This window comes from Dromiciops gliroides, chromosome 4 (genome assembly GCF_019393635.1).
Source record: "Dromiciops gliroides isolate mDroGli1 chromosome 4, mDroGli1.pri, whole genome shotgun sequence".
In the NCBI taxonomy this organism is placed as follows: domain Eukaryota; kingdom Metazoa; phylum Chordata; class Mammalia; order Microbiotheria; family Microbiotheriidae; genus Dromiciops; species Dromiciops gliroides.
In genome coordinates, this window is record NC_057864.1 from 359,952,589 (window position 1) to 359,966,871 (window position 14,283).

At 38.6% G+C, this 14,283-nt stretch overlaps 1 protein-coding gene across 1 annotated transcript; it reads left to right on the top strand.

Annotated features, from left to right (window-relative positions):
- Positions 1–568: 568 nt before the first annotated feature.
- HEY2 (hes related family bHLH transcription factor with YRPW motif 2) lies at positions 569–14,079 on the top strand. The gene is made up of 5 exons (XM_044005109.1): positions 569–843; positions 3,042–3,120; positions 3,257–3,340; positions 5,830–5,911; positions 11,985–14,079. Exons 1-5 carry the CDS (start codon positions 761–763, stop codon positions 12,674–12,676), a joined length of 1,020 nt encoding a protein of 339 aa, XP_043861044.1. The 5' UTR covers positions 569–760; the 3' UTR covers positions 12,677–14,079.
- The last annotated feature ends 204 nt before the right edge of the window (positions 14,080–14,283 follow it).

Consider the following 14,283-nt stretch of genomic DNA (forward strand, 5'->3'; position numbering starts at 1 on the left):
CACACACACACACACACATACACCGCCACGCGTTTGAGGTTATTCTTTAAACATAGCCCAGAAACTTCGTTTGAGACTGAAAGTGACCGGAGTGGAGTAGGAGGGGGAGGAGGGTTGCCGAAACCCAAAGTCTTGCACTCAACACCTGATCCTCAGTCTCGGCGTCAGCACAACTTCCCTACGTCGAGCCGAGAAATGCAGTAACACTCGCCACGGGGTCGACCCGATTCCGCCTTTCCCCGCCCGCAGCTCCCAGGGACCGGAGGTGCAGCGGCTGCTTTCCCACGCTTGGAAACTACCCACTGGCTTTAGGGTTTCGCAAAGGACACCCCTCCTCCCCTCCCCCTTCCCCCATCGCCTCTCAGCTACCAGCCAATCCCAAGCGCCCCCGACTCCGTGAGGGGGCGGGCAGATGCTGCCCATCAGGAGCTTTTCGGTCCAATAGGCGGCGCCTGCGGGGGAGCCAGCCGCGGGGGAGGGGGGAGGATGGGGTTACACCCGGGACAGAACCCTGGGGGGAAGGGGGGCGTGCCCGGAGACTGGGCACTTGCGCTCGCTGGAGGTAGGGACTGCAGCGTGGGAAAGAGCAAGCAAGAACAGACCGTTGCAGCCGCCGCCGTCGTGCAGCGCTCGCCTGGCTCTGCGTTACGCGACTGACCGCGGAGGGGAGGGGGGTGGGGGAAAGAGGAGAAAAAGAAAAGTACCCAGGTGGGTATCTATTCCTCATTAGCGTGCCTTGTGCATCCCCCCGTTCGCCAAAATGAAGCGACCTTGTGAGGAAACTACCTCAGATAGCGACATGGATGAGACGATAGACGTGGGAAGCGAAAACAATTACTCGGGGTAAGTGTGAGTAGCTCAGGTGGTGGGGAGTCGGGGTTTCTCCCCATCGGGAGTTACTCTAGGGTTGGCTGGAGCGGGGCGAAGAGAGACCCAGCTGGTCCCTAACCTTCCAGCGTGGCAAAGGCTTTGTGGGAAACTCCTAGTGTGGGTGAGCATCTCTTGCGAAATCTCGGGGAGTATCTACCTCCCGGGCATCCTGGAGGCGTCCAGAAAACTTTTGCTTGTGTAGCCATCCAAGCTTAGTTGAGTAGTGGTATTAGGGGTTATATGGGGCATTGTATTGTTTTTTGAGGGCTTTGTGTTTAATCCTTTGGGGGTGGGGTAGAACCCGAGGAAGGTGAGGCGCGCTGAAATACGCTGTGGCTGTGAGAGATTTAATGAGCCATTGACTTACTAGGCTATGGATCACCTGTAACACAGTCAGCTGTCATATCCACAAGGGGCTTTGCAAAGGACTAGGTAAATTTCAGGTGCCCTAGCTCCTGAAGGTCCAATCGGGAGCCCTTTCGAAAAATAGGACCGTAGGAGCTGGAAAAACAATGATTTTTTTTTTCCTTTTCACTGAAGAATTCAGAAATGCTCACTGGAAATTTTGAGGCGATTTTATAATGTCCAGACTGTAGGTGGCGCTTTATGGGAATGAGCATATGTGACTTTGGTAATCCAGAAATAAAATGACCTTCTATTATAAGAGTGCTTTAGGCATCATCATTTTCATTCTGGTATCAGCATGATTATTAGGACTGAAAAAGAGTTGGGTCACGTTAGAAGACAAATCACCACTTTACATTACATTACATTACCTGGCATTTTAGTGCCAATGCAGGTCAAGTTATAATTGCTTCTAATTAGCATTCCCAGGAACTGTTAAATTATTTACCTTCAACTGAGTGTCATTCAAAGGTCAGAATTCTTGCCTTTTGAAAATTACTTTTCTTTGATATTTTCATCACAATCCAAACACTAAAAGGCCAAAGATGTTTGAAAAGTTAAAAAGTCTTCTACCCAGAAGTGTGATCTGAGGACCCAGGGGTTTTTTGAGGTCAAAATTTCTTTCATAATAATACAAGATATTTTAATTTCTAATACACTAAAAATGGAGAGATAACCCCTATAAATAAGAGGGGTTTTGGGGGGAGTCCTCAATAATTTGTCAGCATAAAAGGGTCCTGAGACTAAAAAGTTTGAAAACTGCTGATCTGTCTTATCAAGTGTTTCTGAAAGTGCAGTATGTCAAAGCTCAAAAATGAGGCTGAAGGTTCAGAAAACATTGAAGAAATGGAAGAATATTTGAGGAAGGGGTGAAAAGGAAGGAAGAGTCCTAGTTACAGTGGAATTCTGAGATGGGAAGAAGTTCTGACCATTTCTGAAAAGAAATAATAAAAACAGCAAATGTTGTGAACATATAATCCTTGTACATTATGAAAAAAGAAGAAATGGGGGGAAATTAAGAGTGACCATAAAATAAATGAGAGAGTGAACTCATGGATGTTGTTCCCAGACTTTGTAGATAGGTTTAAACCTAGACGTGAAGATTGGGAAGGTTTTCAGCTTCAGAGCTCAGATTCATGTTCAGGGTAAAACAGATTTATCTGGCTTTAGATTGATGCACGTGTGTTAATAACTTATTTGATTTCATGAGTTAGGAACATATCAAAGTTTAGTTTTTCTTGTGATAGAAATAAAATAAGATCACTTTTGTTTTTTTTAAAAATTGGATCTAGGGAGAACACTAGTGGACACATGACCAGACTGTATCTGTTTGATAGCAAGACTTTAATGTGACCTTTATTTTAAAATAGCTTTACTTTATCTAGTGCCAGGAGGGAAATGCTATCAGAGGTTAGCTGACTTTGGAAAAAAAAATCTAAGTGGAACTATGAAGTATCTAAACCTACCTTACTTTTCACTAAATCTTTCCATAATTGTTTCTGTGAGTTATAGGTAGAGGCTCAGAACAGTGTTCTCTTATGGCCTTGATGCCAAGATTATCCATTAAAAGATGTAATTCAAACCTAGAGAGGGAGACCAAAAGGCCTAAAAACCAAAATGTGGTAGAAATGAAGGAAGAGTTAAGAATAAAGGCCCAAACACTTAGAGAGTAGTATAATCGCGAATATTTAATAGGTGGCATCAGGTACCCACAAGGAACAATCATTGTGTTATGTAGCACCTGACACATTCTTACTGTTTCATAGGCAAAGTACGGGCTCTGTGATTCGATCAAATTCTCCGACAACAACATCTCAGATTATGGCCAGAAAGAAAAGAAGAGGGGTATGTGTACTTCCCCCCCCTTTCTTTGATTTCATGAAATCTGTCTAATATGTAATGTTGTATCTTTCCACTATGCATGATTTCACTATTCATGCATTCATAAACTTTTTTGGGTTTTTTTTTTCTTTTTGGATAGATTATAGAGAAAAGGCGTCGTGATCGGATAAATAACAGTTTATCAGAGTTGAGACGACTTGTGCCAACTGCTTTTGAAAAACAAGTAAGTTGCTTCTCTCCCCCCCCCCCCCCTTTCTTAAAATTTGTGTATGTGGACTCTCACACACATAGATTCTCTCATCTGGTAATGTGGGTTCTTGTTAAAGCTCATTAAAATAATAGTGTATGTGTCCTGATCTGGCATAAAGCAACCATTTCAATAAAATGCTTTGTTGTGGCAAAACTATTAAAAACATAATCCGTCATGAAGCCGAAAAACATTTCCATTCTTTTGCTTCTTTTTCCCTTAAGGGTAGGAGTGTTCATGCTTTCTCTGTTCTTTCTATGAATACCAGTAGTGGTTTTGTTTAAAAATGTGCTGCATGGAGTATGCTTCAAAAAAGAATGAAATGCAAATTACACTTCTGTCTCAAATTGTGTTTTTTTTATTTAAATATTTTTTCATATTAAAAAGGACAGCAGTCCCAGAAATAGCATATCTAACCCACAATCTTGAAAGTATAAACTGATTTACCAAGCCATTTACTTTCATTTTAATGCTTTGTTATTAGCCTATTTGATTTGAAGCATCCTTTTAAAAGTCTGGTATGGTCAAACTTGACCATGTAATTAACCATGCTCGAAATAGAAAATACACCTTTAAAAAAAAAAAAGCCCATTTGTACAAGTAAGAAAGTAGAGAGCTGGTCAGTTTCAAAGTTGCTTGCTTCATGACCCAAGAAAAGTACAACACAGACAACAGAGAGCATCCTTCAAAGGATACAGAAAACTTATGATGGAAATATTTTCAGTTTAGCTCAAACAAGGTATGAGACAACAGTTATTTGTTCCATTTTATTGTTTACTTCATGAACACCACAAACACTGTAATACAACCCCCTACAAAGCCCTTGGAAAATACCCAGAAACTGCAGTTTTGAGTTATTAGTCACTCTCAGTGAAACTACTTGTCCCGTCTCTATGGAAAAGATTAACACTAAGAAAAAGTACAGCATGTAATACACTATTAATTATAAATTCTTAATGGGGGAAAAGTTACCAAAAGGATACTCATTCTATATCCTGAGTCTTTCCATAAGGGGAAAAGTAATGTGGAAAAAAATGTTATTTGATGAGGAATACTTTGAATCCCTCTATTCTGTTATTAAAATATCAATTATCAATGCTTTTTTAAAATGTTCTGATTACTTAAAGTCTGTCCACAGTTATTAGGATCACTTGGTTTAGGACCTTTTTTTTTTTTTTTTGCCTTGTTAGATTTTTCTTAAATATTGACTTAAAACAACTTAAGCTTTAAAAAACAAACCTCTGTTCTCTGGCAGTAAGTTATTATAAACACATGGGTCTCACATTTGCAGAGTTTGGTTACCAAGAACAGAGAGTTAGAACTTGTCATAGTATGATTAGAAGAGTATTCTTTCATGGAAATAAGTAACTTGGGGACCCTCACTATGGACTGAGTTCTGGTACTATACATTTAAAACAAGTAAAGCTTAGAAATCGAAACCAAATCTTAGCCTCAATTTTGAAAACACAAGAATTTAATATGTTATACATTATCCATCCAGCTTTTGCTGGCAAATCAAGCAGCCTTAAGAGAGATCTATGTGTTCCCGTGGTTTTTCATAGGTATCTTTATGAAGAAATAATTTCAACATTTTTAAACGTCTAAGGCTCTGCTCTGAAGGCACTTACAGTCTAATCAAGAGGACACATATACAAATAAATAAAGTAAAAAGGGGGAGTATTTCTAATTCAGTTATAGAGAGACTATCGAATATTTTTTTAAATTATTCAAAGGTCCTCAAGAATTTTAAATATTACCCAGATTAGAACTAAACTTTCCTCTCATCTTTTGGCTATTGATAATGCAGAGTGACACCTGCTGGTCAAAACCGAAAAGGTTTTTTTGGTTTTGGTTTGGTTTGGGGTTTTGTTTTGTTTCATCCAGAGAGGGACTTTGCTGATTATGGGCTAGTAGCTTACTTTAATGGAAAAATCATTTTCCCATTAAGAGATTATTGTTTTTTAAAAATCAGTTTTTAGGGCAAAGTCATTAAAATCACATACACTTTGTAATAATTGATTAGCCTGCAGTATCCCATACTACTATTTTAACATACAAAGTCTGGCAAAGGACATTTTTTCCCAAGATGAAAAAAAGATACAAAGCTTTTTCTTCTGTATAACTGTACAGTTTTAATTCAGTATTTTAATATACCTAAATATATGACATTTCAATATAATTGAAAGTCTTTTGAAAAGTCAATCATTTTATTAGACTTCCAGTCATTCTTTAAATATAGATGTGATAAGTACTGCAAGCTATAGCATAGTATATAGCTATAGTATATACTTATAGCTATTTAGTATGTATTATGAAATCTGATACACATTTGAGATGTATTCTGGAAAGAAATAAAACTAAGAATGCTCTGATATCAAGGAAAATTAAAACCATAACATTAAGTTCAGTGAAAAATATACTAAATTAGAACCTACAGGATTTGTAAGACTTTTTTATTCTTCAAGGGATCTGCAAAATTGGAAAAAGCAGAAATACTACAAATGACAGTGGATCATTTGAAGATGCTTCAAGCAACGGGAGGTAAAAGTAAGTCTATTTCTCTCTCTACCTTTCCTTCCCCCCCCCCCCATTTTTTTTAAATATCGTAAACTCTGAGCTGAACAGTTCTTTAACATGCTGGGATAGGCGGTCCCAGATTAAAGCAGTGGAAATCAATGCTAATGGCAGGATTAAACTCGTGGGAAAGGACTGCTGGAACAAAAGAAGCACTTGACCCTGGGCTTGTGTTTGCTTTCATAACACTGTGGGAGTAAAGGCTTCATTCACGGGCAGCCCAGTCAGAGATTTGTTTGAGGCTTCAGAAGAGCACTGAAATCTGCACCGGGAGACAAAACAAACACACAAACATCCAAACATAAACAGGAGGTTGGCAACAACCATTAGGCTACACCAAAACTAATCCTAGAATTTGATATAATGTAGATATCTGTAAGGAAGTGAAAATTCTTGGTTGTTTTGAATATCTTTTGTTTGGTGCAGGGTGGAGGGGAGTAGAAAGTTATTTTAAATAACCGATAATAAACTTCTGGATTTCACACAATTAATGGAAATAACTATTCCCCAGGCTCTGAGGCCCAGATTTAGGTGCTATAGGGAATGGGCTGAGCAGTGGTTTGATGGAGATAGTGGGATGATAAGAGGGAAATACTTCTATCAGTTAGGGATCTCTTTTTTTTTTTTAAGGCAATGGGGGTTAAGTGACTTGCCCAGAGTCACACAGCTAGTAAGTGTCAAGTGTCTAAGGCCGAATTTGAACTCAGGTACTCCTGAGTCCAGGGCCTGTGCTTTAACCACTTCGCCATCTAGCTGCCCCCTAGGGATCTCTTTAAAAAAAAAAAAAAGATCTAAAATTCACATGCTAAATTACAGAGGGTCTAAAGAAGCTCCTGTTCCCTTATATATACATCCCTCAGATTTTATAGATAGATATCTTTTGTATGGCTCTGTCTCTTAAAGGATGTCCATAATGTTTATTTTAACCACCTTATAAAGATGTTTAGGGAACACTCTTACTGGGTGATTTCCCTCAGGCCTTATCCTCCCAATTGAAAAGTGGTATAACTAGATAGTGGGTGAATTTTAGTCCGGAGGCCTGGGTCTTAATCCTGTTGTACCACTTACTATGAGACTAGGACAACTCACTTAAAATAACAATAAAAGCAACTGTACTGCCCACCTCACTGAGTTGTCGAGGACCAGCAACTAAAGACCTTTGCAAATTGTAAAGTGCTAGGTAATCTTAAAAGTAAGACCACCACCCTATCTCAGACAAGAGCTGTGACCCTGGGCAAGTTACTAAACCTCTGTTTGCCTCAGTTTTCTTTTTCTTTCTTTCTTTTTTTTTTTTTTTTTTTGCAGTGCAATTGGGGTTAAGTGACTTGCCCAGAGTCACACAGCTAGTAAGTGTCAAGTGTCTGAGGCCGGATTTGAACTCAGGTCCTCTTGAATCCAGGGCCAGTGCTCTATCCACTGTGCCACCTAGCTGCGCCCTCAGTTTTCTTGTCTGTAAAATGAGGATAATAATAGCATGGAACTCCCAGGGTTGTAATGAAAATCAAAGGAGATAATGGTAAAGCACTTAGCACAATGCCTGACACTTGAAAGCACTGTATACATGTTAGCTGTTATTATTATTACTAAAGTTAGACATAGTGAATAAGACCTTGATTTCTGTTTTATGAAAATATAAGCCAGAAGTATAAGATATGCTCTGGCACTGTAGCTGTTCAAGCAGAAGCTGGACAGCTGCTTATCAGGAATGGTATAGGGAGGAATCATGCTTTTAAGCTGGGGTTCAACTTCTGACTTTACTGTTCTAGATGAACAAAGAGGCAGGCCATATTAAGGTCAAATAAAAATCTCTGGTAGAAGCCATTGGGTTTAGCGAAAAGAGCTACAAATTAGGAATTAATGTGAGCTGAACGTGAATCCTGGTTCTGTCACTACCCGTATAACCCTGGGCAAGTCCCTTTCTTGGTCTCACTTTTTTTCATCTGTAAAATGAAAGGGTTGGATTACATGACTACCTCTAATGCCCCTGCCAGGTTTATATCTATGATCCTGTGGATTTAGATTATAAAAGAGGATATTTCCTTTGTTCATACAGGTACAATTTAAGTTTCTAAAATAGAAATGTTGGGTACAAGGGTAACTCTTTTTATTATTACAGATTTCCTCTGCCTCCCTCCACTGGTTTTGTTAATTACAAGATTAAAAATGTAGCCTCTTCTATTTTCTTTTCAGCTAATTAAAACACTCACTGTGCATAGAGCACTGTACTAGATACCAGGAAAAATGCAAGATATAGATAAATTGGAACCCTAGCCTTCAAGGAGTTTGCAATCTAGTAGAAGGATAAGTAAGATACAAACAGTGATAACCATAATACAAAAGTAACATTTCAAGGAAGTGCAGCTCTTCCTTGAAATGTGCTAGAGTTCTTATATTTGAATTGTTTATCATTTTGAGCCCCAGCCCAGGGGCTATTCTTGGCTATTAAGAACAGTTCTGGGGACAGCTAGATGGCACAGTGGATAGAGCACTGGCCCTGAATTCAGGAGTACCTGAGTTCAAATCCAGCCTCAGACACTTAACACTTACTAGCTGTGTGACCCTGGGCAAGTCACTTAACCCCAACTGCCTCACCAAAAAACAACAACAACAACAACAAAAGAACAGTTCTGAAGTTTGTCTCAAAAAAGAACATTTACTTTTTTAAAAAAGTTCATATTGTCTGTTCCTGGTGTAGGTAATTTGAAAAATAATTAGGCAGGTGATGCATAAAGGTTTGGGGAAGATATATGCAGGTATCATGTCTCTTAGTTGATGGAACATCCTCTGTTAAAGGTTTTTAGCCTTGGGCTATGGTTAGATTCTATTTTTTTTTTAATGACTTTTTTTACTTCTGTCTGCATTTGGCATTGGCATTTTTTCGTCAACATTAAGAAACGGCAAATTATTCAAGCCTATAAGTTACATAACAAAGTATGGTGCTGGAATGTGTTCAGTTTATGGCTACAAGGGAAAATTTCCTGGGGATTTCAGGAATAAATTGTATTAGCCCACCTTCTGTTTCCTTTATAGGTATGAATGAGCTGAGTAATGTCAGTTTCTGAAGCCATTTGGACTCTGTCTGACTAGGATAATGCTTCATTCCCTTGTCTCTGATTATAGTGCTTTGAGAGATTTCACCTGACTTCATTAGCTTGAGAATTTAGAATATAATGCATTTTTCATTGAGGGATCTTCTTTTTCAGAAATATCTTTGCTTCCTGATCTAAAATATAATTTGTTCAAGCACTATTAATATGTTAGTGGTAATTGTAGCTCTCTTTTATACTTATCTAGAACCTTTCAGTTAGCCTAATTTATTAGGCACACATTCTTTTTGGTAAAGTCTATTTTTACCTCTAAATATCTTTCCAAGACCTGTCAGACTTGTAATTCTAAGTACAGAATTTTTAATACATGGGACAAATGTTCTCCAAAGTGTTTTGCCTATAAAATATCATGATGGTCAGAAAATCTCAGAATTAGAAGGGACCTCAAATGGCATCTAGTCCAACTGGACAAACATTTCTCCTACCTCGTTCCGGAAAAGTGGTCATCTAGGACCCTTCTAGTAAATTGACATGTATTACAGAAGCCACAGCGGATTTCTTCTGTCAAGTAATCACAAAAAGATGATAATTGTGTGACTACAGTATCTCTTACATATATGTCTATACATACAAACATAGGTTTGTGGAAAGATTTCATCCTAAGGGAAAAAAAAATAACTAGAAATGGTATCATATCGAGTTGGAGAAAAAGAGAAAAACACTACTACATCCTAGGATCTTAGCTCTAGAGCTGGAAAAGACTATTCTTACCCTCTTTTTTTAAATGAGGAAATTGAAGTAGGTTAAGTGCTGATGTCACACCGGTAACTGACACCAAATGAGATTTGAACCTAGGTCCTCTAGTTCCAGAGCCTAAGTTCTTTCCACTGACTCCCAATTTCTAAAGATTACTCTTTGAAACAAAGTAGTGAAATTTCCCCCATATTTATCTATCCTTCTCCACTAATTTTGATTTTCTTACATATACAAATGTGTGAAGGAGCTATGATTTCATCAGTGGGTAGAATTCCCAAGGTGAGAACCCTTCACCAACCCTGATTACAATGTATCTGCAACCTTAAGTTCTAGGCATTTGTTTGAGGTTCATTGAGGTTAAATATTTGTTCAGGGTAGCACAGCTAGAAATTGTCATTGGAGATATTTGAACCCTAGTCTTTCTAACTCCATACCCAGCACTATCTATATCAACTATGGAATAGTAGTGCATTCATGAGATCATAGGTTTTAGAGTTGAAAGAGTCTTTAGAGGTTATTGAGTCCAGCTCTTCTCATTTTTAAGAGGTAAAGAAACTTCCTCAGAGATAATTTAAGTGATTTATCCAGGGTCATATAGCCAAGACAGTATTTGAACCTATAGCTTCCTGGCCCTAGCCACTATACCATACTTCTCCCATACTTTCTCCCATAGTTAGATTTGAGTTTCTGTAGTGCTTTCAGTAGCCGGCTAACGATTCTGGGCTTTATCCTGTAGCAAATGGGGAACCATTAAAAATTTGAAGAGTGGAACAGCAAATAAAAACGGCACTCAGAAAGACCTGATTTAGAAGTGCATTGAGGGTAACTTGTAGAGAAGAGAAACTGGAGGCAGAATGAATGAATTAAGGGACCTGAACCACATTTCAGGCATAAGGTGATAAGAACCTGGGGCTATGAAAAGATTTGGGACTATGATGACATTATCAGGATTAAGAAGAATTATATTTTATATAAAAAGAAGCAGTAATAGAATGTCATTTAAAAAAAAGAAACTGAGGCCTATTCCAACTTACTACCTGGATGAACTTTGGCAAATCAGTTAGCCTCTCAGCTTGTTTCCTCATCTGTAAAATAAGGGCACTAGAATAGATCTAAAGTCCAAATTTTATGAAGGTATTACTCACCTTTTGGTCAGTTAGAAGACTAATTTCAAGTGTGTATATAAATGGGTATACATACGTGTACATACATACACATATATATAACTACTCATTAGACTGTTCTTGGGAAATTGCCAAATAAACATGTGCTTAAGAATAAGCAGCATTATAATAAAATTCAGTGAAGTTAAGAACTCTGTTAGGTATCTTATACCATTAAGCAGTCATGTACTGGTTGGCAGAAAACTGATGGATATAAGCTCTTCAAACTAGTAACTGGATTACACTTAAAACACAACTCTTGGGGCAGCTAGGTGGCGCAGTGGATAGAGCACTGGCCCTGGAGTCAGGAGTACCTGAGTTCAAATCCGGCCTCAGACACTTAACACACACTTACTAGCTGTGTGACCCTGGGCAAGCCAACCCCAATTGCCTCACTAAAAAAACAAAAAACAAAAACACAACTCTTTGTTTCCACTGAGACTTTTTTCTTCTTGAGCACTGACAAGATGTTTTCAGTTTGCTGTTAAGTAACACAACATGTCAAGATGCACTTATGATCTTACTAAGCAGACGATATCCTAATAAAATTGCTAAAGAAAGTTCCCAGACTGTCAAAATGTATGTGGTGTTTAGCATCTAGGTTATAAAGGCCAACACCAGAGAGAAAGGGGCAGGATGCTATACACAGACCCTTTAATCTTCAATCTATGCTGTGTGTAAAGGAGACTGAGAGACTAGATTTCTATTACCATGAAAAGGGCTGCCTTGGAATTCCACTCTCCCACAGTACCAGAGAGCAACACCAGGTTTTTCTAAGAGTCCGAAATACGAATGTTCTTCATTTCTTTTTCCACTGTGATATTTTTCTGCTGGAACTGTTGCATACTGTATTGCTAGAGGTTGTCACACATGTAAATCACCAAATATGCTTTTTTAAAACTTCTATGAAACTAAAAATACAAATAGCTGTTTTAAGTGTTTAGAGGAAATAGGTTCTAACAGTTTGAACAAGGAACAAGTGGAACATTAGTTGGTATTTGCTCACACCATTTTTGATTCTCCTTTCTCACTCTTCCTTTTTCTTTTTTTTCTTTTTCTTTCCCCAATTCTATCTTTCAGGTTATTTTGATGCGCATGCCCTCGCCATGGATTTCATGAGCATCGGATTCCGAGAATGTTTAACTGAAGTCGCAAGGTACCTGAGCTCAGTGGAAGGTCTGGACACATCCGATCCCCTGAGAGTTCGCCTAGTCTCTCATCTCAGTACCTGTGCCTCTCAGAGGGAGGCAGCAGCCATGACTAGCTCCATGGCCCACCACCATCATCACCCCTTACATCCACATCATTGGACAGCTGCTTTTCACCATCTTCCTACAGCCCTGCTTCAACAAAACGGACTTCACACCTCAGAAACCACACCTTGTCGTCTGTCCACAGCATCAGAAGTGCCTCCCCCTTCCCACGGCTCAGCTCTTCTCACAGCCACTTTCGCTCATGCCGACTCTGCACTTCGAATGCCTTCTACAGGCAGCGTGGCTCCCTGTGTTCCACCCCTCTCCACTTCTCTCCTGTCCCTCTCTGCCACCGTCCATGCCGCTGCTGCAGCGGCCACAGCCGCTGCTCACAGCTTCCCCCTTTCCTTTGCCGGGGCCTTCCCCATGCTCCCACCAAATGCAGCGGCGGCAGTGGCAGCAGCAACGGCCATCAGTCCACCTTTATCTGTGTCAGCAACTTCCAGTCCCCAGCAGACAGGCAGTGGGACAAATAGTAAACCTTACCGACCCTGGGGGACAGAAGTTGGAGCTTTTTAATATTTCCTGGAAGCTTTCTACTAGACTTTTGGCAGTAGTAACTGAATGTCCTTCATTTCAGAGTCCGCTTAAAGGCCTGCACCCTGAAGGTAGCAGCAATGACAGATGCCTGAAAAATCCACCAAGGAACAAAAACACTGTTTTTAGACCACAGATCTCACAAGAAGAAATGAGATTCCTTTTTTTTCTTCTTTGTTTTTGCTTTAGGCATCTTGTTAACCAACATCAGTGAGCTTTTTGAAAATGTCACTCTTTTTACCTTTTAAAAGTTTTATGAGGGAAATATACAGATTCTAGAGATAATCATCCAGCTGCACATCTTCATGTTTGTGGGTTAGGAAAGAAAATACTCTGTGGAATTCTCCTGAGGCTGGATGAAAAAAAATTATTTAAAGTTTCATAAGTGCCTGAGCTGTTAAATATTTTTTTCATAAAAGAATACCATTGCACAAGAAAAGAAAGTAGAGAGGTATGGGTTAAGAAATGAGAAGGGAGGGAATATTACATTAGTCTACAGACATTTGATACATTTCCAGAGAAGAGTGCACTGTTAAAACCAACACATTTATTTAGCTAAAAGGGGTTGCTGAGAAATAATTTTCAGGTTGAAAGGCCTAGTTTTATCTTACCTAGTTTACTTTCTTTGTACAGACTTGCCAAGTGGTGACATCTAGCATAGCATTGGTATAAGCAATTATCCTATCAGGGCTTGGATTAACAAACAATTCAGCACCACTTGCAAGCCTTCAGGCGCTTTTTAAAAAATTGGCTTAAAATATGGTGCTCCTTTATTAGTGCACCTATATATATGTAACCGCCTACTGAGTGCCCACTGGAGGATATTTGATTCATGCCAATACAAAAAAAACTCCTTTGTAAGATGTTAAATTAACTTATTTAGTTGCATTTGGACTATTTTTATATATATTATATATACTTTTCATTGCCTCCTGATAACATGCAAAATCTTTCTGTCACCTTTGAGGGAGATTGTAATTTCTGGGGACAACAGATGATGATATGGGTAGGGAGCATTAGGAAAAGAAAAGGCACTATTTTTTTAAGTTGCTCTTTCCCAGATTCACAAATTTCATTTGATTCCAAACCAAGATGAATGTATTCAATGTGATGCCAGTAAATTATTTTATGTCCATACCCAGACAAATAGTGCTACACAATGGTGTTTTGGTTTGTTGGTTTTTTTGTTTTTTGCTTTTGTTTTATGACATAAAATAATCTCTTAATACATTGAATCAAGCACGTGAGATTTTATGTTTTGGAAAATAAAGACACAGCATGTATTATGCACTTGATTTCTCTGCTGTGTGGAGAAAGCAATAAACATGAGAATGTTAAACATTATGCAAAATATACTTTAAAATATTTGTTTAAAAATACTGTACCTAGTCTTGTTTTTGCATTACTTTGTAACTTTTTTCTATGCAAAAGTCTTTACATATCACTAATTAAATGAATTCCTTTTTTGACTGTTGTTATGGATAAATTGAAACATTTTGCCACTGCATAATGGAAAACCTAGGTAGACTGAAAATTAAGCCTACTTTCCCTAACAATCTAAATTAAGACTTCCTCTTCCTAAATCATTT

Bases quoted from the DNA above. Each gene is read 5' to 3' on its own strand.
- HEY2 (XM_044005109.1), top strand. From the start codon at position 761: ATGAAGCGACCTTGTGAGGAAACTACCTCAGATAGCGACATGGATGAG. The intron at 844-3,041 runs GTAAGTGTGAGT...ACTGTTTCATAG, and splicing joins AGCGAAAACAATTACTCGGG to GCAAAGTACGGGCTCTGTGA. The intron at 3,121-3,256 runs GTATGTGTACTT...CTTTTTGGATAG, and splicing joins CCAGAAAGAAAAGAAGAGGG to ATTATAGAGAAAAGGCGTCG.